Genomic DNA, 26,588 nt, shown 5'->3' with positions numbered 1-26,588 from the left:
ACACAATAATAACCATCCTAAGGTTTATGTTTACAAGACTCACAGAAGCTTGGAGATAAAACGGAAGACATCTAAGTTCAACCTCCTTTCCAATGTAACATTTCTTCTAAGCATTGCTGGCAGGTGGCCATCCAGACGGAAAGAAATCTCTCCAGCTCCGGGGAGCTCAGGAAGCAGCCCAATTCATCACTGTACATCATTAGTTGTGAGAAAATTTTTTTCCTTAAACTGAGATTAAATATGTCTTCCAGTAGCTTTTACCCACTTGGATCCCCTAGAGGGACTGAAAAATCACCTACTGTGCCTCCTACATGCAGATGGTACAATGTTAACATTTATAACAGTGACTTGAGAATTGTCCCTTTTCCTCACTAAAGGACTTGTTAATTAACAACTGGCTTAGTTTTGATTAATTAGGTTCTGTAATGTAATGTGCCACCTCCTTCCTTTTCATGAAGACCTTGAAGGGACATCTGTTACTGTTAGTAGCGCTCCCTTGTCCTCCATTACTGATTGGTAATACCTTATGTTTGCACAGTGTTCCACCCTTTCCAAGCATCTTCAGATACATTTTCACATCATAATGTCATAAGAAGGGGCTGCACCACTGTTGGTAGGCTACCTTCACAAAAACCTTTGTATCTACTTTATGATACAGTATAAAGGATAGGACAAGTGGTGTAAAATATATCTGAGAGACTCCTAGAGCTTCTAATAGGACAAAGGGTAGGGGAAAACTAATGTATTTTAAAAGAAGAAAAGAAGAGTAATTATCAGAGCACACTCTGGATGTCTACTCCATAACTGGCACTTAGGGACCATATATATTCCTATCTTATCAGGCCATTTGTAATATCACAATTGCTCCTACAACAAACACAGATGGGAAGTGCCTGCCACTGGATTGGGATTGGGACAGACAGAGGTTAGAAAGGGAGCAAAAGAAGGCACCCTTTCAACCGTGGACATTAAATGTAGAGCAGAGTAGAAAGAAATGAATTGACTTAGTCAAAACGATGCCTTAGCAGCCTGGGAAAGATGGAGAGAGGTCACGGCAGGGAAGAGGGCAGGGCATCTCAGCAGGAGAAACAGAATATAAACTCCACGTTTCCAAGCCTAGTCTTCCCCAAAGCCAAGCACAAAGGGTCAGCTCCATGGTGGTGCTCTGAAGACTGTCTAGGACAAGACCTGGAGACCTCATGCTCTGGAGTGAGCCTCATCCTGTAGGGCTAAGTGGATGTCCTGCTACTAGGACTAAAACGACAGCAACTTTTTCCCCAGCAAGCCAGAGAGCTGTGTTTGTCCCTAGAAGGCATCAAAAGAATTCAGACTCCTCTCTGCCTCAGCAAGTAACAGGTCTGGGTAGATGTGTGACTGCAAACGGTAAGGATCCATGGGGAGCAGTTCCGTGAGGCAGGCAGTGTCTCATCCCATTGGACACAATGGTGAAGTACCTGTAAGATTCACTGCGGAGGATCAAATGACGTGCCTACTCTGATCCGTACCTTGCTGCCTCCCTGAGTGCATCCTGCTGAGGGACATACTTGCCTGTATAGTTCCCAGCCTGCGAAAGTGCACAGGCACCCCAATACTGAAGAATCTGGAAGGCTTAGTGACTTAACCTGATGACAGCTGGCTTTGATCCAAGGAACGATACATGTAAATACCAAGTCATAGTCACAGTTCCGATTTCTCCCCACAAACAGGAGAATTTTAGGTTTCCCTGATACTTAGGGTAAACAAACTGCATGCCTGAAACTGTGCTAACGCACAAGACTGAGGAGAAAAGCTGATAAACCCGATGACAAACCAACCTCGTTGGCAGGGTGCAGCAACCGTCCGCCGTGAGTCGGACTTGAGTCTCGTAGCTGTCCAGAGGGCACACGGCCTGCTGAACGGAGGGGCACTCCACAGTGCTGCAGTCCACGCTGAAAACTGAGAGGGGAAAACAGAAGCACCATTTACTGTTACATTTACTTGCACTTTGAGTCCCAACATGAAACTCTAGCCCTTCACAAAGGGCTGCAGGTTCCTCGCATCCCAGAACCCTCTCCTAGCAATGACATTTTTATTTCAGCCAACAGTAGGGAACTGCAATGTGTCCCTTATCAGTGCCAGGAAGGCAGGGTACAAGACCTCTAAGAGTGAGGATGAAGATGTAGGGGGAGAATGGCACCAGTGGTGGTTATGTGGCTGGAGAGAGCCAGCCATCCAGAGGCCTTCTCGTGGAACACGGCAAGAGACGGACAAGGGACTGTTTGGCTTCAGGCATTTATCTAGCAGTAGGGGGAAAAAAAACAAAGAAAAACCTCTGACCAACGGTTAGAAACTTGCAAACAGGAAAATCACTATCGTCTAGACCTGTTCACAGACCATATTAGAAATGCCACAAGAACAAGGATTTTAGAAATAATATAAAGCAAGAAATAGCTGTGACAGGACAACAAATCAAATGTAGCGAAGAAGGTGAGTAAATAGTCTCAGAAATCTCAGCACATGCCATCAAGTCAGCGGAGGGACGGTGGGAGGCTGGCAGGGAGAAAGACTGGGGCGGAGAATTTCATGACAACACATCTGGCGTTCTGATGCGTATATTTATCTAAACATAACTTGCCGTTTACATATGATGATTGTCTTTACGTGTAATAAGGTGATCAATACATCTACAAGTGAGGACTCTGATCTTCTCTGGGGTGGAATGAAGCACGGAGCTAGAGGACCATAAATTTCAACCCCGCTTCCCCCGTCAAGGATACTTAGAAGGAAAAGAAAAAGAAGAGAAGAAACAAAGACGGTCCCTATCTGCAGGTGCTTCTGTACCAGTGGATGATCACTCTGGCTCTCTGACTGGAAGGCCAGACGTCAGGCTGCCACGACCCAAAGTGGCAGGTGTGCCCATCTTCCCGGGAGGGGGGAGGCGGCAGCGGCAGAGGGGGCTGCGACCCTGAGACCCGATGACGCAAAGCAGCAAGGCTGCTGAGGTGATGCCCGCGCGTACCTGGTTTGCACTCATAGAGGTCACAACATTCTCCCGGCTTCCCTGAGGCTTTGGACACTAGTATGTTCAGGTATCCCGGCTGGCAGACTTTGCGCAGGCAGCCCGCAGGGTCGCACACGCAGCGGCTGGGTAAGGGGCAGCACTCCCCGGGAGGAGCGTAGCCCTCGATCAGAACGGAATCTTCAGGACACCGTGGAGAGAACTGGACTTCACAGCGGGCCTTGGAGCAATCTGGCTTCTCTTCTAAATGGGAGAGAAAGAATTTAGCACATGCCCGGGGGCAGCGTCAGGGCACTGGCGTCGGAAGCACGGGAAGTCCTGAGGATCTATTCATGGACCCAAGAAAAGGGGAGAGAAAGAACTCTGGCGGAAACCGTCACACTCAGCTTAGCCGGCCGTGAAAATCTCCCCTGAGATCCGCTCAGGACACGGGGGGTGTGAGGCTGCAGTGGCCTTCTCCACCTTCCCGCTCACCTGTGCTGAATAATCGATGTCCAGCGCACGGACCAAAATCAAGAGTGGTGCAGGCAGGTGCCTGCATGATGTGCAGACTCTGGGAACTGGACTTCATCACTGACTGACCAGAAGATCTTTGAATTTAAAAGGAATTTTAAGGGCTGCTCTTTGAAAACAGTGTATGTTTAAAACCCTGAAGAGACCCAGGAATAAATCCTGGCGACTTCAGGGACTGGGGATAAGGTATGTGATAATCAGCATGAAGAACTCCACCTCTGAGCTCTGAATTTTGAAGAGATGAACTTATTCAGATCCTAGGATTCTATGATGTGGAAGCTCAGCAAGATGGAGAATGAGCTACGTTCCCAGGTAATTTCCCCAAACGCCATCTGGCGTTATCTCTAGGAGAGAGCCATCAAATGCCCCTCTCTCCTTTCTCTGGTATTATGTACTGACCACTGCTGCACCTCCATTTTAAAAGATAAGAAAAACAAGTCAAGCAAAGCCTTAGCCTCTGGAGCCCCAGTCCACAGCGGTGTCTCTTGGTTTAAGCTTTTAAGAAACCTGCACCAACATCATGTCCTTGAGGAAAAGGCTGAAACAAACCCAAAGCACATTATCACAGTCCCATGATCTCTGGGGCAGATGAGGGAAGTTCAGAAAATACTGGGTGAAAATGATGCCATGTGGAATGGTGGTACATTATCATTAGCTCTGTCTTTCCTACAGTAAAAACCATACAGAATCACAAAAGCAGGGTCAGATCCAGACCACCTAGTTTAGTCTTCTAAACAAAAAATTGTAGTCTGCTTTGTAGGTAGACCATTTCCAAAACCAAGTGTTCCTCATGGCATTCCTACCTTGATTGCTGTATCATTCATTTCACTGACCCTCTTCCTTGTCTACTTTCTGGCTAATCAAAGAACACTGTAGGAAAGCCTTCATATTCACAGTTCTAGTAAATTCATTAAAAAATTATTACGCACCTGCTGTTCTAGCACCTTGGGATGCACCATAAAGAGAGCAAGCATAGATTCCTGCCCTCATATAGTTTATAGCACAGTGGAGAGAAATAACAAAATAAAGAACAAAGATCATAAGTGACCCAACTGCGTAGTAGCAGAGGGTGTCAATACCATGGGGAAAAGAAAACGGAACCGAGCAAGGGGGAACCTGAATGCATGGAAGTGGGGGACAGCTGCAATTTGGTCAAAGACTTCAAGGAGGGAGAGGGAGGGTCATGGAGCTATCTGGGAGAAGAGCATCCCAGCTCTTCCCAGAGGAAACAGCTAATGCCCAGGAAGAGAAAGGAGGCCATGGAGAATGCATATATCCTATTTTCCTGTGATAACCCCAAGCAACTGTCTTGAGAAGAGAACACAAGAGGAATCCCACTCCTGGATACCCATCAGTGTGGACAGAACAAATCAAAGAGCCGAGGAGGAGAAAGTGAATCTTGACTGCATGGGGACTGATGGAGATGGAGTCTGTGAAGTACATTCAGTGGATGGCTTATCTGGCAAACACACTGTCTCATAAGAAGAGCTCTGTGACATTAATTGCAAATAGCACTTAATTCCTACTCTTGTTAATGTGCTGCAGTTAACTTACTCTGTATCACATTCTATTACATTCTCATCCTGCAAAATATGTGGTATGTATAATCAGACTTTTAAAATACATGCTTCAATAGAACATGCTTTCATCATAACCCAACATATTAGATCTTCCTAGTTATTCTGCTCTTTATGTTTTACGGTCTCAATGTTGTCACCTACTGATGTGTTTTGCAGTTCAAACCTTGAGAGATTTATTTACTTCCTAAGAACTACCTTTGTAATGCAAATGGGACACGGTATATAGACACAGTCTGAATCACTGTCTGAAGGGATTTAGGGATGTTAAAAATGAGGGTCAGATCTTATTAAGTGCTTGTTTTCAACTTTTCTCAAGATGATCGTATTGACTTTCCCTTTAATTTATTATATAATCAATTAGCAGATTTAAAATTATCCTTGTTTTCTTAAAGCCTCTTTCTAAAGATCCAGCTGGATCTTAACATTAAGATTTTTAAATTGATAAGCTTGAATAATACTCACCTGTAGCTCTTTGGTGTGCGTGTGGATGTGTGTGTGCACTGCCCTCATCAGGTCTTAGTTCCCAAGTTACACTAAATCGTTCAATGAACTGTTTACCATTCTACCTTACTCTGTTGTAAGACATTTTAAATAACATATGAATTATGCATTTGTTGAATTTTTCATACAACCCAATTGTGAAACTATCAGAACTTATTTTTTTTTTTAAAGGAAGAAGAGACAGTTTTCTTTGATTATTAGATTTCAGGCATTCTACCTCTTTTAGAATCATCTGTACAGACACTGCTGAGTGTCTAATTTATCTAGATCTAATTTATTTAGATTTTCAAATTCATTTCAGGTTTTATGACCAAGCATTCTGTTTTTGTAGTTTAGGTGTTCATCAGTTCTGTTAGTTTTTGAATCTCTTCCTTCTTCGTCCTCCAGATTATTTCACTGATTTTTCTCTAGTGCTTAGTTCTCTTCTATTTCCTCTATTTTCTTAGAAATGCAAATAATTTCAATTGTGATTTTAATACTTTAGGCCAAATATTGCTTTAGTTATGTTCTGATTTTTTGATATGCATTACTCTCAATGTAAACTCATTTCTAAATAATTTATAATTCAACTTTGATCCCCTCCTTAACTGAAGACTTTATAGAAGAATGCTATTACATTTCTGCACAAATATTTTTGGCTTTCCTCTTGATTTTAATTTTTATAGTTTTATTGTTTTGTTGCAGAGAATGTAGGCTGTACAATTTTCTACTTCTGTTAATTTCTTGAATTTGTGTTTGTGTGTATGTATGTGTTTTGGCACAAGCGTGTACACATGTGGTCTAAGGTCAACTTTAAAATATATGGGTATTTGAAAAGAACATGTATTCTGTTTATTGGATGTAAACTTGCAAATCTATAAAATCAAGCTCAATTATGACATTCAGATCACTTACATCTCCTCTTTTTTAATTTCCAAGAAGGATCTATTAAAATCACCCACTATGAACCAGTAACTTCTTGTTTCCAACAGTTTTTACTTTAAAGCTTTAAGGTTGTGTTAACTCCATGACTAGCAGGCATAAGATTCAAGCCCATTATACTGACTTGGCAAGTTGTAAAATGATGCTTTTGAAGAATCTAGGTTTCTAAGATTTATGTCTTTTTTAAAATTGTTAACATTCTTGGCTTTTCTCTTCTTTCAACCCTCTGTTCATGTCTCGATGGATTATCCAGAACCCCTATTCACCAGCACCTTCCCCAACCAGTGGTCACCTGTGGTTTATACCGAACTATGGTTACCATAGCATCAGGAAGTGCCTTTCTGATACTTTTCTCGGCCCCATTTCTAAATTAATTCACCCTGCAGATTTCATTTATTCATCTATGCCTCCGTTTCATCTCTCTTCCATGAGGAAAATAAGGAGAACACTACAGCCACACATGTATTTTCCCTCATTTAGAAGGTTTTTCTGGTATTACCTCTGAATTTTAAATTTCATCCACTTGAAAAGAAGCCTCTCCTCTTTCCCTATGGTGTCTAACAAATCTATAATTAATTAACAAGCTTTTCAGTCTGGTTGCCTTGGCAACGCTTTGCAACTGGCATCTTAAAAAACAAAAAACAAAAACTGCCCCTGATACAGTAAGATTAAAGTATCACCTGTAACAGAGGTCACCAAGAGAAAATAGCTGCTTTCATCACATTAATTATCTTCCTTTAAGAGGTTAGCCCTTAAAATATTGACAGGGTCAACCATATTAGAATGATTTTACAATAAAGTATATATCAATCTTAGTCACTTGAACCTGTGTGACCACGTTGGCTAGCTGTAGATCTTCTCCAAGTCCATAGGTCAACAGGGAAATTACAATCATGATCTACAAGTAGCAATCACATTCAAGATTTTCTGCTTAAACACAGATTTAAATAAAACCAAAGCCAAAACAAAAACTACTTAGATGGGAGGAGGAAAAAAAAAAAAAAGAAGAGAAACATTATATTGCTAGATTCTCATCCTATCTGATTTTTGCAGAGTCCTACACATCTGACACCGAAGCCCTCCTCCTCTTTCAAAATCTCTTAAAATGTCCCTTAAAATGCCGCACACTTGTTAATGGAAAACAGGCAGCATGAAACAGACCGAAATTTAGACAGTCAACTGACTACAAAGTCAACACTGCTGAGGGCTCCCTCCGCCCTCTTCCTGAAATCTATCCTGATTCTCACGCACACAAATGCACGCAGGCAGCACATGGTCTTTCTGACAAAATCCTTGGGAGTTCCAACCACAGAGATATTTCAAGGGATGCCAAGTTTGGATCAGACTTGATAATCACAGAACTGAGTAGGCAGAGCACAGAATAAAGAGGGGAGGAGCCCGGGACCGCTGTTTTCCCTACATCTCACGCTGGTCATCTCCCTCCTCACATCTTTCTCTCACTCATTCATCTGACAAATATTTACCGAAGGACTTCCATGTGCCAGGGGTTCTTGGGCACAGAGCTTCGAAAACCAAGTCCTTGCCCTCCTAGGTTCACAATTCTGGAGCAAGACACTACAGAAAGAGCTACACAGTGTGCTGTCAGGTGGTGATAAACGTCCTGAAGCAGAGTCAGCAAAGCGGGTGTACCAGGTGGGCGAGGGCAGATCTCACTGAGGCTGGCACCTGCACAGAGGCCTGAACAAAAGAAAGGAGAAGGCATGCAAATAGCAGAGTAGGAGTGTCTCAGATGCAGGGACCAGCAAGAATCAAGGTGCTAAGGCAAGAACTCTCCAAATAGAAAATACACCTCACAATTATTAAGAAGAAATCTAAACTGGTGTAATTCACAGGGAGAAAATACCAATAAAGACTTACAAGAAAACTATTTTGACAGGTGTTTCTTATTAAGGATTCAAGTCTCAGGACTGGGCTACAGAAATGAAAGCAATCTTTATTAATGGGTCACCTTCTATGTGTGAGGCATCATGCCTCTCTTTTTATTACCCCCCCTTCATACTCCCATGTGAACAGAGATAACACCCTTATGTCTACCTGGCAGATGAGGAGCCAGGCACAGAGAGGTTAAGAAGCTTGGCTAAGGTCACAAAGCAGGTGGCAGAGCCTCCAAAGCCTACAATCTTCCCACTAGTCCACAATGCCAAAAGCAAAAGAAACTTCACCTTTCCTCATCAGCTTTCCTGGTACTTGTATATTTAGTCAGTGGCTACACTTTTGCTCATATATAGAAATGCAAAATTAATTTGCAAAGAGAGAGAGGTTTAGGGTCTTCGGTATTGTCCTCAACACTTTCTGGTCGGCTGTCCTCCCAAACTCATTTGCTCCTTGGCCTTGCAGACATCACCCAATAAAAGGTGGAGCTTTTTGTATCCAGCATTATTTTTTTCTGAAAACTTCTATTACAAATATAAGACATATGTTATCCCTACATTTTTAAATTTAGAGACTGACTCCTTTAAAGTTACACTGTGAATTCTCTTCATTCACATTCCATGATTTTATCATAACCTTTTTTGGCAAGCTTCGCGGTGAAGACTTGTTCCACACAATCATAACCCCGAGGGGAAAAAATTAGGCTTGTTGATACAGTCCCAGAAATATTTCATATTTCAGCTTGTTCAGAAACACCAGCTGTACTTTCCCAGCACTCTCTTTAATCTGAATTTAGGATTTAACAGTGAGGGAATCTACATATGACCTTTCCTTGGCAGTTTATTAAAAGTTCCAAATTAAATTGTTTTCATTACCTAATAAAGTTAGTTTGCATCACAGTAGAATATAAATTAGCCAAATATAAAGAAAAAAATTAAATTATCTGTAAAACTGCAACATGAGATACACTTTAGTGGTTCCCATGCTAGCTGTCCATTAGAATCACTTCCCAAGCTTTTAAGAATACCACTGTACAGATGCCACCTTAAATCAATTAAATCAGAATTTCTAAAGGAGGGGCCTAGGAATTAAAATACTTATTTTAATAGCTCCCTCGGTGATTCTATTGTGTGATTAGAGCTGAGAATTACTGTGTTACTCCTCCAAGCAAACTGGGAATCTTTACAATGAAGTTCCCTATTGACAAGAGAGCTTTGCCAAGGGCATGTTCAAACATCCTGTCAAATGGCAGCTGGCCACATGCCAAAGAAGCACTGAGCCCTCCAGATTTCTGTCTGCCACCAAAGGCCCAAGCTCTATGCTGAGCCCCATGGTACCTCCAGGAATCTCCCAGACCACACATCTTTTCTAAGCAAGATCTTACTGAATTGGGTTGAAAATAATGCTTTAGATTATTAGAGCTTTGCTACTCAAAGGGTGGGCCCTGGACCAGCACCATCAACATCACTTGGGAGCTTGTTGAGGCTGTATAGACTTAGACCCTTGGGCCAGACCAGAAACTGCATTTTAGCAAGATTTCCAGGTGATTCAGCCATTTTAAGTAGTGGTTCTCAAACCGTGGGCCATGGACAGGCACATCGACCTCTCCTGGGGATATGCTAGAAATGCAAATTCTAAGGCCCCACAGCAGACCTAGAACTCTGGGAGAGGGGCCCGGCAATCTATCTGAACAAACCCTCCATACAATTCTCATACACACTGCAGTCTGAGAACCACAGTGCTAGAACAGTGATTCTCCACCGTAGCAGCACATGAGAATCTCTGGGGAGCTTTAACAATCCAGAAGCTCAAGATTACAACCCAGACCAATTCAACCAGAATTACTGGAAGTGGGCCACTGGTATCAGGATTTTTGTAAAGTCCCCCAACTTTCCTAAAGTTGATCCACTGTTCTAGGTACCTCTCCCCACCAATACTTCACACTCCCAGGGGATTCGAAGCTGCTTTAATTCTTAGGAAACCTGAATCAACAGGTTCTCTGGAGTCTTCTTGGAAAAGATCAGAGCTCCCTGGGAAGAGTGAAAATAGCAGAGATGGTAGGGAGTAAAGAGCTAGATCCCAAACATGGCCTGTGTACGTTCTACTGAACTTTAAATCACAGTTTACCAAAGGTTATTAGAATTCTGAGTCCAGAGACATTTTATTTCATCATCTGTTAATTCACACCAGGAACATGTATTCAATTTACTTCCAGAGGGATTTGCCATTCATATAATTAAATTTATATATTCATACACAGTAACATGTTTTCAAAATGTAACAATGAATTTATTTTTAAAAATCTGGCAATAAAGTAAGGCCTCAGGATGGTTTGGATAAATGTATAAAGAACTGAAGATGGCTTTCAAAAAGACTAATTTTGCCGAATAAACTTCTCTGAATACCTCATCCTCTTTTGCCATAAACACAAGCCCACAGAAAAGAAATGAAAATTATCAGAGAATGGGAAAATGACTAATGAGGAAAACTTAAATGAACTAAATTTGTGTAGTTGGTTCAGCAACATCTTGAGACGAATCTTCATAACAGTTTGAAAATGTCATAGAGGCATAAACATAAGAAATGAAGAACTCCCCAGGGTGGTGTTTAAATGGAAGGCAACATCCATTACAGAATACAAACAAAGCCTCTATTTTGTGGAGTGGTTCTGACCTTGGGTAGGCTGCTTTCTATACTTCAAGTTTTCCTCCACTGAGGAAGGGATGCTGCAAAGTAGGCTCTTCTTTTGTGTAATCATGAGACAGATTTGGAAAAATAAAACATCAGATTTTAAAGATGAGAGAAGGAAGGGTCTGGTGTTCCTCATCTGTGGAATGGGGGGCTGGCCCTGTAGGTGGTCCTCTGTGGATGGCCCCCAGGCAGGAGTTCTGCAAGCCCTTCCTATGGAACCAGGGACTCCAGGTCTCTGCTCCTTTAAGGAGGACCAACAATAGTTGTTGAATTAAAGGAGGAGCCAGTCCTTTTCTTTAAAACTGCAGGATTTGTGGATTTGTGAACAATGTAGAGTTTTAGTAGTATAGTAGAAAAATGAGATCTTATGAGACTAAGAAACCAGGAACAGAAAACCAAGGGTATTGTCAGTAATATTGTCAATAAATTCCTGAGTCCCAGAGGTGGTATATGGATTTCAAAAGTCTTTAGAAGGACTCCAAGGAATATTATGTGCCAATCGGAGGTCTTCAGAAGTTCCCGAAAGTGACTATACTTAACGTGAACAAAACAATGTATCAAGAGGGGCGCCTGGGTGATGCAGTCAGTTAAGCATCTGACTCCTGATTTCGGCTGGGGTCATGATCTCAGGGTGGTGAGATGGAGCCACGCATCAAGCCCCACACTGGGTGTGGAGCCTGCTTGAGATTCTCTCTCTCCCTCTGCCCCTCTTCCCCAGCCCCCCGCCCCGCCCAACTCACGCATGCTCTCCTTCTCTCTTAAAAAAATAAAAAAAAGGATATATCAAGAGTAAGGGGGCGGGGCACAGAGCAGCGTGAATAAAGGACGGGCCAAAAGTCCTGCAGAATAATGCTGTTTTGTCTGCTGACAACAGTGGCTACAGATAAAGAACAGCAGGCTACTGAACTGTTCAGGTGGTAGTTCTCACGAGGGTTTGCACATTCTTGGGAAAAAAAAATCACAACCCATGTGGCTAAAAATATAGAAGCAGATTTTTAAAAAACTATTTCGGCTGTTTATTTCCTCTTTCTCTTCCTCCATTACTTAATATAAAATAACTTGTTTGTACCACTTGCTTGCCATTGAACAGAGGTTACTTTTTAGATACTTTTTTACCTTTCTTATATGGGAATCAGTCTACCTACTGGCTTACTACCAAGATTTGAGAGCCAGAAAAAAACTATGTTCAAATCTTGGCTCTTCCACAACTAGCTGTGTGATCTTGGACAAGTTTCCCGGCACCTGTCTGTGTCAAAGTTTCCTTATAAAAGGACTGTTATAAGAGTTAAGCGAGATAATATATATTGCAAATAGTCCTCTGCCTGGCACGTCTAAGTATCCAAAAGAGAATCGCTCTTAACATCATCATCCTCAATTATTACAAAAAGTCTAGGCTATGAGTCAGACTAACCTCAGAATACTCAGTATACTTATGCGTTCAATGGGGCATAAAAATACTCATTCTATGAGACTGTTTTGGAGATTAAAAGAATATACACATTCTTTTATATTACACAAGTATGTAATATATGTGTTACGTAAATATAAAAAATATTTCATGTTAAATGTATACATGGTGTATACATGCATCCAAACATACACACACATAGGCACTACCCCAGGCCCTCAATGTTGGCTCACTTCTCCTCTCAGATTTGTTTTAAACCTAATGCCCCACACAATGCCTGGGACAGGGATGTGATCATCACATGAGTGCTCTTTTTGATAAAGGTAAAGCTGATTCTGACACTGACACACACACACACACACCATCTATATCCCCACATGCACACATCCTTAGCATGCTCCACACAGAGTCATCTTAGCATGCTGAAAGTTTTACTCAAAACCTGGTTCTCTGTCAGCTTCTATTACTTTCTTTATTAATTCCTTTAAAAAAAAAAGGCCACTTTTTTTGAGAAAACAGTCTCTGCTCTGTCTGGAGAGAAGGAAGGAAGCTGCCTTATATAGGTAGTTTTCCCTGGAGATTCTTCCCTGGCTATCTGTGCATTCAAGATGTGCTGATGGGCATGGCTCACCAAGTTATCAAATTGACAAGATGGAATATAATGGTCATGACTGCCTCCCCAAAACAAACATACAGAGCCCCCTTCTCCCTGTCTCCAACATTTATACCCACACCATTAAAGGCCCTCCCTGGTGAGAAAGTGCTTCATCCTTGCAGACCACCTCTGGTGGTCAGCACCTCTCAGAACAGCCTCATTCCCTTCCCACAACTCTTTCTCTGAAGGCCTGCCCACCCTTCTGACCATTCCTTCGGCTCCAGCAGACAGCTTCCTAATCAGCCTTGTGCTGGGCCAAGCCCCTGAAAGGGCCCCACGTTTCTATGCCGTCTTTGTATTCTTTGTGTACCCACGGCGTAAACCCTCATCTACCACGACCGCCAAGAGGGCACGCGGAGACTACAAATATGTGACCTGCAGCTGAGCAAAGGGACGTGTTTACTTTCCATCCTGCATGACAACTTGACCTGCAGCAAAAACAAAAATACTGCAACGTGTATTTTTTCCCAGAAATGATAATTATAGTACTCCAAACATTTTTCAAACTTCAACTACCAAAATGGAAAAGGCATTTCAAAAAACAATTTATTAAATAGGCACTTATATTCTTGGTAGCCCTTACATGGAAATTCTACTTTTTTTTTCTTCATAGCCATTAAAGGGCTTGGCTCCTGGCTCAAAACCCTCTTCCAGGGCAAGGGGAGGTTCAGCCTGCCGAGCTGACTGGTAGGTGGTTGAAGAGCCCTCCTTATTCGTCATAGTCAGCATGGGTTTATGGCACCTTTTCCACTAAAAAATACCAGCGATTTAAGAATGACAGTCTGTGCATGGAGCAATATAAAGGCAATCTTCCACCGCTGGCTCATGAAATGCCTGAACCAAGAAGCAGAGGCCAGGCAGGCTCCAGGTACCAAATACAGGAAGGAGTACAGGATTTAGACTCCTCTCTGGAGCAGGATGTGAACCCCGCTTAGTCTTACTCCTCTCTCTGAAGAGTGTGCTTCCTCACTTCATTCCCCACCTGGTTGTTTTCCTCTAGCCAAAGTTTTTCTAGACTCTGTACTCCCATCAGGATATGGCCATTGTAACTACCACTCTCAGGCTTTCTGACATTCTTTTGAACAGGGGTTCTCACTTGAGTGTGCCAGACAGCTTTTTAAAGCATGAGGACTATGAACCTTGCCTCCCGGGTTGCTGAGTTAAGTTGGTCTCAGCTGAAGCCTGAGAATGTACATTGCTAACAAATTCACGGGTTACTGATGCTGCTGACCAGGGACTATGATTTGAGAACTGCTGCTTTAGACCATGTCTATTTGAAAATTTGTCATTTATAAGCTCTACCACCATCTCTCCTCCCCCCAGGCACAGCCGCTGTTCTCGCTCTCTCTCTCTGTAGATAGGTACTAGAGCTGGCTCTAGGTATAAAAGGATAGTGACATGCTTGATGAACCCGATGGGTCTGAACAACAGAGGTCCCAGCCAATCTCATCCTCTTCTACATTTGTTTGTTTTTTTTTCCCCCAAGAGAGTGCTCGCTTGTATGTGTGCAAGTGGGGGTGGGGAGGGCAGAGGGAGAGAGAGAGAATCTCAAGCAGCCTCCACATCCAGTGTGGAGCCTGACGCCCAGCTCAACGGGGGCTCCACGTGGGGCTTGACCTCATGACCCTGAGATCATGGTCTGAGCCAAAATCAAGAGTTGGAAGCTTCACTGAATGAACCACCTAGGGCCCTCCCCCATCATCTTCTACATTAGATAGCAGCCCCCGTGGAATTATCATCTCAGACCTGAGATAGAATTCAGAGAGGTGCTCCAGGAGAAAGCAGCCACAAGGTTCAGACTTCTATGTTAGATGACATGGAGAGATTAGGGCTGTTGCCAACTGAACATAGTGCTTAGTGCAGCCACTCCCACGTTTCAAGGGTATAGCACAGTTCCAAATATTTTCAAATATGTCAAAGTACATATTGACTCCATAAATTAAGTCTAACCAGAATGAATTAAAGGGAACAAAATAGTACATGATGAATCAACTCTCACAAATTCACACTCCAATAATTGGGAATTTGTGATAATTTGGAATAAGAGTCTCATGAAATTTAACTTTGTGTGTCTTATGGGGACTAGACCCCACAGAATTGCTAGGGATCTAAGTTCCTTTCATTTTTTTGCTCCTCAATACCTACTTGTAGCCCTTGTCCATCTACTCTTCCAACCAGTGGAAAGAGAGAAAAATGCAAGGGGAAGGGCACAACTCTAAGTCGTATATTGTGTGAAATTGCATTATGGCTTCTGCCCCCTTCACATGACCTGGACTTTGTCACATGGCTACGTCTACCTGCAAGGGAGTCTGGGAAATGTAGTCTTTATTCTGGGTGGCCATACCTGTAGCCAAAATTTTGTATCTAGCAAAGAAGAGGAGAATGGTTATAGGGACGCAGGGACTAGAGACCTCTACAATAATTTTTCTAAGAAAATAAAGTGTGTAAACAGGGAAGTACACTTCACTTCAAAGAATAAAAGTAAATATAGCATTCTGAAGAATCACTTGAGAAACACTCAAATAAGCAATACAGGCAGGTGTAAGGACCTGTCTGTATTGTTTATTTGTGTTAAAAGTACCTGGAAGATTCTTATTTATTCATCAACTCCATAAATAAGTAAAATCAAATACCATGTAAGAGACATTGTAATAAGTTGTATATTTTAATAATTAAGCAAGGCCATATATAGAGAACCTTTAATCATCAGTGAGCCTAGATTTTCTATGCATGCAAACTTTAAGCAGAAAGCCTAGGCTTCTTTTGAAATGTTATAATTTCAACAAATCAATCTAATCCTTCCTACAATTAAAGTATAAAATAAAGGTGGATTGAAGATTTAAGGATTTAACTACAAGAAAGTAGAGGAATTAATATGCCTGTCCTTGCATAAAAATGTGGGAACGGTTCTATCTACAGGACATGCACTTGTCAAAGGAAAAGAAAATTTTTCTTAGCCAGAAATTCTTATATGTAAGTGGAAAAAACAGTGGTCTAGCAAAACCAAATGATTTGCCCAAGGGGTCATTTGGCTAACGGCTAACGAACGGCGTGGCAGGGCCAGAAGCCAGGTCTCCTGGGGAATTTTACATTGGTTTCACCAAGACACATGGTCATACAAACATTCTTGTCCTTTGGTCTGCAGTCTGCATCTTTCCCTGACAGTTATTCATCTTTTTTGCAATACTTAATATTGCTCAGAATCTAGCTTAAAATTTTGATTACAAAGCTCCTTTATTATGAAATCAGTTAAATATACAAACCAAACCAAACCAAAAGTAACCCTTTCTAAGTAGAGTGCGTTAAGAAAGGTCAGAAGAGCAACCTCTGGTCATAGGGTAGCTGTGGTGCTGTCCACCACTTAGGTGCTGATAGGCTACTTGGCCACACAGGCAGAAAGCCTCGTCCTCAGACACAGATAACAAATACGCTGGGAGTGGGAGGAATGGCAGGCTCGCTAAGATGGAATCTCTGTGCACACCAAGGGACTTGGGACTGGGGACCTGGAAGGAGACAGCTCCCATGTGGAGCACCACAGGGCCTCATAAGACAGGGTTCCTCTGTAACAACCTAATCCCCAGGAAATTTATTTAGACCTCTGGCAATTCCCCCCAGTTCATTCAGAAAATGAAGGCGAGTCACAGAAAAGCAGAAACTCTAAGACCAGAGCAGCTGGTAATAAACACCAGACAGTGTCTCTCAGCATTCAAGATGGAAGAAAGCCTCATGTGGAAGCTGAGTGTCTGCTTTCAGAATCTTGACTTGGTGTAGCCTCTTTAACTCAGAATTAAGTTCTGGAAAGCCCTCTGTCTGTAAAACCCCTTCATGCTGCCATGGCTTCCTCACATGTTAACCAGTGCTTCTGTGCTCTTCTCCTCGGTTTTGCAGGGGACACAACTTATCTGGATATCTGCACCTGTTGATGGCTGAAATCCTAATATGTGTGACCTGTGATATTCAGACTCTGCTGTCCCCATACTGAGCGCAGGCTTCTGCCGGTCCAGTCTTTCCAAGGAACTGTGCATCCCTTGTGCAGCCAATAAGGAGAATGTCTGCCTTCTCTATTCCTTCTCCATTTTCCCCTCTTCCTTTTCTTACTATTTTCCTGTTGTGAAGTCATAGCTATGTTCAGAAAAGCCACTTTTTAGAATTTAGGGTTTTTGTTAATCCTATCCTTTGCCCATATTACACCTGAGAGTATAAAAAATTGCCTTGGAAGGGCGAAAGGGAGCCTCAAAGGAGATCAGGCATAAACAAGGGAGAGCAGTAATCCCACACGTTTTCTCTAGCGATTCGGGAGCTTATTGGTTGGTTATACGTGAATTTCTGTTCCACAGTGTTTTGTTGTTATTCTTGTTAAGAAACAAAAACAGATTCTTGGGGCACCCTGGTGGCTCAGCTGGTTAAGCATCCAACTCTTGATTTAGGCTCAAGTCATGATCTTAGGGTTGTGAGACTGAGCCCCATGTCGCTCCGTGCTGGGCATGGAGCCTGCTCAAGATTCTCATTCTCTCTCTCCCTCTCCTGCTCCTCCTCCCTCTCTAAAAAAGAAAGAAAGAAAAAAAAAAAAGAACGACGGGGTGCCTGGGTGGCACAGTCGGTTAAGCATCTGCCTTTGGCTTGGGTCATGATCCCAGAGTCCTGGGATTGAGCCCCAAATCAGGCTCCCTGCTCAGAGGGGAGTCTGCTTCTCCCTCTCCCTCTACTCCTCCCCTGCTCATGCTCTCTCTCTCTCTCAGATAAATAAAATCTTAAAAAAAAAAAAAAGAAAAAGAAAGAAATAAAAAACAGTATTTGATACAAGTGGCTATGGATATATGCTAGGAATTCTACCTGATCTTAAAGCCTTAAGCAACAGATTTGAGACATCTCAACTGATCTGCAAGATTAACGGTGTAATTTAAGGCTATTCAGTCAATATGTCATTACTGGGCCTCCAAAAAAAAAAAAAAAATCCTGAATCTATATTTCCATGCCTTTCCATAAGAGATAATTCTCGAGGTCTCTGCACACACTAATTGGTGCATGGTGCCACAGTTGCTCCAGAAAGTGCAGTAACACACCGGCTGGAACACGTTCGGAAGCATTTCTAGGAACTGCTCTTCCCTGTTTTTGTACCAGGCATTTCAGAGAGTCAATCTACTGCCAAATACAGCACACCAGCTTTTTAATTTGTCCCAGATTTCTGTTTTCTGGTAAGGAACCATTACTTTCTAGGACTTCTTTACTCCTCTTCCTCCTGGTTTTCTTTTAGAAAGAAAGAAGTTTTGACCAGTTCACAACTTCCTACACACATGGTAATGAGCTAAAAACCTACTGGGTATTTGGTTTGGTACCAGCCAAGCGATTTGCTCCTGCACAGGTGCTTCACGGCACACCTGATTCAAATGACAAATTACTACATGTCACGGATCTTCTGGGTCATTGTTTCATGAATAATTGAACCTCTGAATGTTAAATCAATGAATCACAAGGGTCTACTGGGTTGGTTTCTCTGTAATGAATCCTTAGGAATAACCTCATACCTAACTCTTTCACTCACTTCCCACTTAAGAATGCATTTAGAAGGCTCCGCCTCAGCTGAATCTCTGGTAAGAATGTTGGGGACAGCAGAGTTTGTCACCAGTAAGCCTCCTTTTTAGTCAGAGAAGGATTTCTCACTTAGCAATTCCAAGGGCACTGTGGGATCTAATCTCCATCCTTAATTATGTCACTGTGAAGCAAAAATTATTAAATTAACAATTTTTTTATATTGGAAAATAACTTAGACTAACTTCTAATCACAACTTAAAAATAAGCAACCTAGGTTTAAACTGTCAGAAATATATAAAGCTGACTGAGTTGTTCAAGTGAGTTTTAAATAATGAATCAACTGGCCATCTTTAACAGTAGTCCTGGTGAAATTAACAGGAAAACTATCCAGTAGCTGCTCTTCTGATATTATTTCTGAACAAACATATCTAATGGCTGAGGTCTTACTCTCATCCCCCAGATGCTATTTTATAAGTTGGGAACCACATTATCTTTACATCAGTCGGAGAGCCCAAGTGGCATTCATTCTTTCACTGACAAATGTCTCTGGGCAGCTACTTGGTCCACACTAAGTGTGATACACGGTTCTTCGCCTCCACAAACTTACTATCGAGTTCAGGAGAAAGCAGAGCACCCAGATAGCATGGATCAGGCTCTGGGAGTAGACTCAGTCTAACTGCTTATCTGATCTGTACAATTCTTTTCAACTCTTTGAGCTTCCAGTTCTTCTTTATCAATGGGAAGGTTAGCAGATGATTTCTGAGATTCTTTTCACAATAAGAATTGGAGAACAATACAGGAAAATTTAAACAACAACAGATAATAATTAAAGGGGTGACCTAAGACAATAGGTTATTAAGTGGCAAATGAGTGGCAGAGACAAAGAGTGCTGGGGCTCTGGAGAAAGGAGAGACTGACTACCTGCATGGCAGTTGCTGAGAAAGCTCCATGGAGGAAGTGTGGTTTTTACCAAGGCCTTGAAATAAGGGTAGGATTCAAAGCAGGTGTCCTGAGGAGGTTGGGAGTAGGGACTATTCCCACCAGGGGATGCGGTCCAAGTGAAAGGATGACAGTCACAATCCCAAACATGCCACTTCCCAATGACACACCCACAGTCCTATCTCAGAAGAGCACAACACGTGTCCACTTGCCCCCATGCTTTCAATGGGGCAAGGGGCACATCTGCTTCGCTGGCCAGACTGCCACCATTTATCTGTCCAACATTTACTGAGTACTCATTACCTCCTGGTGCTTTGCTAGGGATCTGGAGACACAAAGCTGGAAACACATGGTCTTTGTCCTCCAAGAGCATTCTAGTTGTGTTCAAACAAAAGTCATCTCCTCTGTGAAATACCCCTTCACCTCAGTCTCCTTCACAAGTCTGATTCCTTCCTCTTGTCTACTTTTATAGACTTCATACATATATCAGTTTTATAGAATGTTCACATTGCATCATTAATTACTTGTATATTTTGACATTCCATGACCAAATGTGGTTTCCACGAGGGCTGGACTAGAGTCTTGTGCTTCTTTGTTTCCTCACTGCCCAACAAAATGCCTAGACCATAGCAGGCAGCCGGGCGCCTGGGTGGCTCTCCTAGCTCAGTTTCCTCATCTGTAAAATGAGGATAATAAAAGTCTCCACCTCACTGGTTTGTTGAGAGCTTTAAGTAATACATGTCACGTGCTTAACTAATATCTGGCACGTAAGTAAGCAGCTCTTGTTAACTCTGATTATCATTGACTGCTGACCTTAAAATACTTGCAAAGGTTCCTAGATCTTTTTGTAAGTCACATAACCAAATCAACAATGTAAAGTCAAAGAATCATATGATACAAGGGCAATGGACTAAATAATTTAGCACAATTGTCAGGTAGCACCAACCCAAAGTACGCAAAAATGTACCAAGTTCCCAAAGCCTCCCTATCTTAACGATACAACAACAGCAAAAAGTCCTGAACTTTTTAATAACCGTGTAGTTACTACTATCATCTTACTTTATAAATGCCTGCACACAATGAACTGCGTATTACAATATTGTACTTCAACCACATTGATTTTGTTAACAAAGGAACCCTGTAATATTTATACAGTGCTTAAGCAGCTGAGCAGAGGGTGTGTCTCATGGTGTAATTAACTTTATGGACTTTTCAAAGGTCTCCAGATCAGCAAGGTAATTATTTTAAGGAGTTAAAAACATGCTCTATCAAAAGCCTTCTGTGGGCATGTGGTTCAATGAGTCTTGACAGACGCTGGCTCAGGACCCCAGTATGACACCAGTTACCTTATGAAGTACAATGAAATTCTCCAAGTCAGTTCTGAAAACAAACCACCTCAATTTATTTGTAATTTTGAAAGGTCTATAGTGTACTGAAATGAATTCTAAAGTATGCAAGAATCTCTGATTTAGAAAATGAAGAGATCCCATTGTTAGAGTTGTATAATACTCTAGCATGAAAGCAATTCCTTTCTTACCCAGTGCTCTAAGTATTGTTTTTATAATATGTATTATTTATACGCTTAAATGTTCACTTGCAAGAAAATAAAAAAAAGGCTTAGGTTGGATAATGCATTGCAATATTTCTGTAATCAGTCCTTGGGGCAGATATATTGAATCAGGCAGCTAAGAAAATATCACAAAGAAAGACAATGGACAAGCATCCAGAGAACAAATTTTAGCCGGAGACCCATAACTAACTCACAGCAGTAACAGGGCAGATCCTGGTGAGAACAACCATTTCCAAAGTATCAAACAGAGCACGTAGGGAGTTGCAGGGAGAAAATCACAAGAATAAAGATGGCATCATTAATTTTGGGGGGAGGAACCAAGAGAGAAGCAGTAAATCCAACAATCTTGTAGATACTCAGAATTTCAAATGGCACTTATAACCATTCATTCATGCTTAGGAAAACAAGTTTACCCTGACACCTTCTATTTACTGGATCCCCTATTAACAGGTACATCTTCACATATCCAGTAACATACGAACTAATGTTCAAATTAAAAACAGAGCTGTTAATGCAGCCTAAAGTCCTTTTTGAATTAAAAAATATTAACTATATTTAATGCATAAAATATGATAGCAAATTAAAGGGACAAAGCCCCCAAGAAACAAAATAACAGGACTTACTACATTCAAATCATGTTCTGCACAGAAAGTCACCTGAGGAAGTTACAGAGTTATTCCAATTCTTCCATTTCTCAACACGTTTCTATAATGTCCCTTTTGACGTTTTCTTTAAAAGCAGTTCATGAGAACACAGTAAAAATCAGCCTCAGTGCCTAATAGTTCTAGCTTATAATCTTAGCAAAAACAGAGTTCCCCAAAGTGCTCACCTATTATATTAATAAGCTAGGACTCCATAGGCCTTCTGGCTATTTCCCAAAATAAAATCCAACTTCAAAAAATCAAAGTTTGTCATTACCAAAGGCATTCAAAAGAAAAGTGCTACAAACACTGAAGGCAATTAAAAACAAAAAAAGGAAGGACAGAGGAATGAAGGGAGGGAGGAAGAAAGGAACATGAATAACATCCATCCTCTGCTCAAGGGCGGCCTCACCAGGACAAGTTCCTGGACCGCGAGGCTAATTGCTTAAAGCAGAACATCTTCTAGATTTTAAAATTCACTTGATTTTGTTTTAAGGAGTTAAAAACATGCTCTATCAAAAGCATATACCTTACTATATTATCAAAATATAGTAAGGTATACCTTACTATATTCTATTCTATGATTTTTGCCAGTTTGCTAATTCCCTTTCTGTAAGCTAGGGCAATATATTTGCAATCTGACTGAAATGTTCATAACTTACTGATTGTTTTTCTGACTGAAAGTAGGAAAGAATGGGCTTAAAATGAAAAAAAAAATAATTGGGTCCATATCTAGTCACCTTGTTAACACCAGAAAAACGACTAATAAAAATGGGTTTTTGGAAAAAAAAAAAAAGCCATTAAGAAAGATGCTGCTTGCTTTTTGAAGGTTAATTTTAAACAGTAATTAACAGAAGTTAATAAACATTTTAAATCACACTGATTACAGCTCGTCCATAATATCCCAATGCTTCTTCGTAACATCACTTAAATGGGCAATTTCTCAAAAAAAGAAAAAATTTAATTAGGAGAAACAAACCCTAACTTTTAATCTTACATAAAAACTTTTACATTTAATCTTACATACATTTAATCTTACATAAAAGCTTCCTTGGCAAATATCTCTGTATTAATCTTACAAGTTAAGAACATAAGAACTGGGGCGCCTGGTGGCTCAGTCGTTGAGCATCTGCCTTTGGCTCGGGTCATGGTCCCAGGGTCCTGGGATGGAGCCCCACATCGGGCTCCCTGCCCGGCGGGAGGCCTGCTTCTCCATCTCCCACTCTCCCTGCTTGTGTTCCTACTCCCGCTCTCTCTCTCTCTCTCTCCCTCTCTCTGTCAAATAAATAAATAAAATCTTAAAAAAAAAAAAGAACGTAAGAATTGAAATTAGGTTTTTGTTTATAACTTTGGATTTAATTTCATAGTAGTTGCGGAGGACCAAGGATCAAAAGATTGCATGAAAACACTAGTTTTTACAATGCCACAGCAATAAACTGTCCCCTCAGCTGATCTCAGCTGCTGACGTCAGACACCACGGAGGTCCTAGGATCTCCAGTGGCTTCTGTAGAATGAGGCAACACCAGCAGGAGACATTCAAGAAGGAAAACACGGCATGGCGGTACTAGCTTCCTAATGACTGAAGAAGACAAAACTCTTTATCATGGCACTTGAAGCCCCTGGCATCTGGGCATGACCAACCCCATGCCTCATCACCACCCCCTACCCCCTTCTCCACCATTGTAGGACCCATGCTTGCTGCTCCAGTTACAGTGAGATTCACTGTGCCCTCAATGTCCCATCCTCTCCTCTCTCATGTTTCTATGCCTTCTCTTCCTTCCTAGTTGGCAAACTCTTAATTACCCTTCAAACCTCAGCTCCTCAAAGGTGAAGACTTCCCTGACTTTTGGAAAGAGTTAGACACTGTCAAACATAGGTATATTGGAAGTACCCACACAAACCTCTCACGTGACACTTAGGGTCCCATGCTACAAGAGGAAGGAAGGGTCTCTGCTACAGTTCTAGTGTCTGTGTGTCTAGCATGATGTTGTGACCTCGCCCGTGATCATTAAACCTCGACGGGCTGAACAGCTGAGGCAATGAAGTAACAGAGTCAGCTAAGAACATGGAACCATCCGGGTTCCGGTCTTCGCCCTACCTGGCTGTGTGACCCTGGGCAACTTATTTCATGAGGTTCTCAGGACTTCCTAAAAAAAAAAAAATAATTCATATAAAGTGCCTGGTGACATCTGGTACCTGGCAAGCATGCTATAAATGTTAGTTATTATTACATCCTATTTTCCCACATAATTCCCAATTTCAGGAAGGAGAGATCTGTTTTTAGGCAAATGAATTAAACTAATACAGTTTGCTGATGGGCAAGAGAACATTTTAAGCAGGGAAGATCTGCAAGACAAGACAGGAGAAGAAGAAACAGAACAGGAAGTTGGAGAGAGAATAAGGCTGTGGGTGAGTTAAGCCTCAAGCAAACACAAAGACAGGAAACAATAAGACTAAGAGGAAATAAGAATCAGAAGTTAAGTGAAGTTTTTAAAATAAGCAGAGAACCAAACGGAACTTTAACGTTGTAGGTCAGCGGAACAAAGAAGTCAATCAGCTCAATGGGTTCTTACGCCACCACTTTGGTATAAATTAAGATTATTTATGAGCTGCCACCATCTCTCGGTCTCACCAGTGAATAGGACCACTGTACAGGACTGCGTTCCGGGTGTTTCAGATGTGCTGCCCAGAGCAGCCATGTCAGAATATCGCCAAAAGTCCTTCTTCGATTTATTTCCTCATGCATGTCTCATCTTTCAATAACTGGCTCCAAAGAAAAGAAAATGAAACTGTATGCTCAGATTCGAACATCAGCTTCAGGGATATGGAAAGCAATGTTAGAAAAGCTGGGTCCCCTGGCAAAGACCTCCTGAAAATCAGTGCATTCCATCTCTTCAACATGATAAATAAGGTATGTGCACCAAGCACTTGGCACATTACAAAGAATGTGGAATGCGAATGGCCCGGGTGCAGCCTTAACCAGCATCAAAACTATCTATTCTGGGATGCCAGTGAATCCATTTCAAGTGGCAATAATGCAAATAAGAGACTATAATATTAACCTAAGTACCTCAAGAACCATGTGCTCATCCTGACATCAAACCCAATTTTTCAAAAGAGAGACGAAATGCAAATCAAAAGGACAAAGTTATTAATGAAACCAACAAAGCATCCACGTCTTTTAATGTTGCAGGTAGGTCCTCCCTCGACAAAATAACCATGTCATCCAAATAGTTAACAAATGTATGGATGACCAGAACCTTAATTTTAAACTTTAGGATACCTTCTTCTTGGACATGAAAGCCTATAAACCACTCAGGTTTTTACTGAATCATAAGAAAATTTCTTTAAATATGTTAGTGTTGACATAGCAATATCCACTTACATTTATTACAGCCCTGGCATCAGGGTGAGTCAGGTTAAGAACCAGAGCAGGACAGAGGAAGGGAAGTGTGGGGAAGAGAGGAGACAGAAAGGACAGAGCCTGGATGTCACTCCACCTTCAAACAGTGCAGCACAGCAGCCTAGGATGCAGTCCAGGGTCACCATCTTGTTTTAACAGGTAAGGCAAGGAAGGCTCCGAGAGGTTGAATGACTTACCCAAAGCCACAACAGAAATGGGAACCCAACAGAAACAAACTTTCATTCAAGACAGACCTCAGTTCTCTGAACTCTACCAACACAGTTGTGGGGAGTTGTAGACGTGATCTCCTATTGAGTGAAGGCAACTTTGCCTCACTTCTGGGGCTGACTCCTTGGGGTGGCAGCTTCAAAACATCTCTATGCTGCGCGGTAAAGGGAGGCTGGACAAGGCAGACGAAGAGCTGACACATGAAAGGTCTAGAAGTTAGAACCCAAAGGAAAGTCTGTGGTGCTATCTGGGGCGTTGTATCTTGGAACTTCTTGCTCTCTGCTAGTCCTTTCCCCCCTGTTTTATAAATATGCTCAAGTCCCTAACACGTCACAGGTAAACAACACTCTCCCTTTAGATCTTACAGTAGCTGCAGGCTACAATTTAACCTATCCTGTTCCTTTGGCTGCAACATTTTAGAAAGTGGAGTCAGTCCTCTCTTCTGTGCAGTGTGCATACCACCCCAAGCCGTGCCAGCATCTGTGCACTCCCCACTGCACACACGGCTCTTCTCCACCCCCACCACCTCCTCCTTGGTCTCAAGGACCCTTTGTCCTTCTTCTCCATCTACTGAAATCCTGTCCATCCTTCAAGGCTTCAATAGAATGCCACCTTCACTGCGAGGGAACATTATCCCTGATTTTCCCAGTCAGAATATCACTTCTCTCTCAGCACTCTTACAAACTTCCCGTACCTCTAAATTATAAAAGTACTTATTTCGTCCTACTTTCTATTTTGGTAAATTGTTTTCATGCCTGGCTCCCCAAGAAAACTGGAAATATCCTAAGCTAGGACTATACATTATTCATTGTTGTATATGTAAATGTTTATTGCACTAAAATCTCCTTAGGTAAGAGCTGAACTGTGAAATTTTTTTCCTGCATCTTCCTATTACTGTTTTTAAGGTATGATAGATGCAGTGGAGATAGTTCTGTATCTCTGAAGACCCTACAAGGATTCCAAACTCTACTCAGATAACAGGCCCCTGAAATAAAATAGATGGGAGTCCAGAATAAGGAAAACGAGAGAGAAAGGTAGATTAAATATACGGTCTGTTGTGATAGTATTTTGTTATTTATGCTGCCATAAAGTGCACTGAGTTTGTTAAATTGGTT

At 41.8% G+C, this 26,588-nt stretch overlaps 1 protein-coding gene across 4 annotated transcripts in view; it reads right to left on the bottom strand.

Annotated features, from left to right (window-relative positions):
* CRIM1 (cysteine rich transmembrane BMP regulator 1) overlaps positions 1-26,588 on the bottom strand; it is a 185,828-nt gene that overhangs the window by 99,346 nt on the left and 59,894 nt on the right. For all 4 annotated transcript variants that reach the window (XM_027622860.2, XM_027622858.2, XM_027622859.2 and 1 more), the window contains exons 3-4: positions 2,999-3,241; positions 1,815-1,935 (exon numbers count right to left, since the gene is read on the bottom strand). In XM_027622860.2, the coding sequence (XP_027478661.1) occupies positions 1,815-1,935; positions 2,999-3,241 (364 nt within the window). The remainder of the gene's footprint in view (positions 1-1,814; positions 1,936-2,998; positions 3,242-26,588) is intronic.

This window comes from Zalophus californianus, chromosome 8 (genome assembly GCF_009762305.2).
Source record: "Zalophus californianus isolate mZalCal1 chromosome 8, mZalCal1.pri.v2, whole genome shotgun sequence".
Classification (NCBI taxonomy): Eukaryota; Metazoa; Chordata; class Mammalia; order Carnivora; family Otariidae; genus Zalophus; species Zalophus californianus.
The sequence above is the reverse complement of the archived record's forward strand: the minus strand, read 5'-3'. Positions and strand labels throughout refer to the sequence as shown.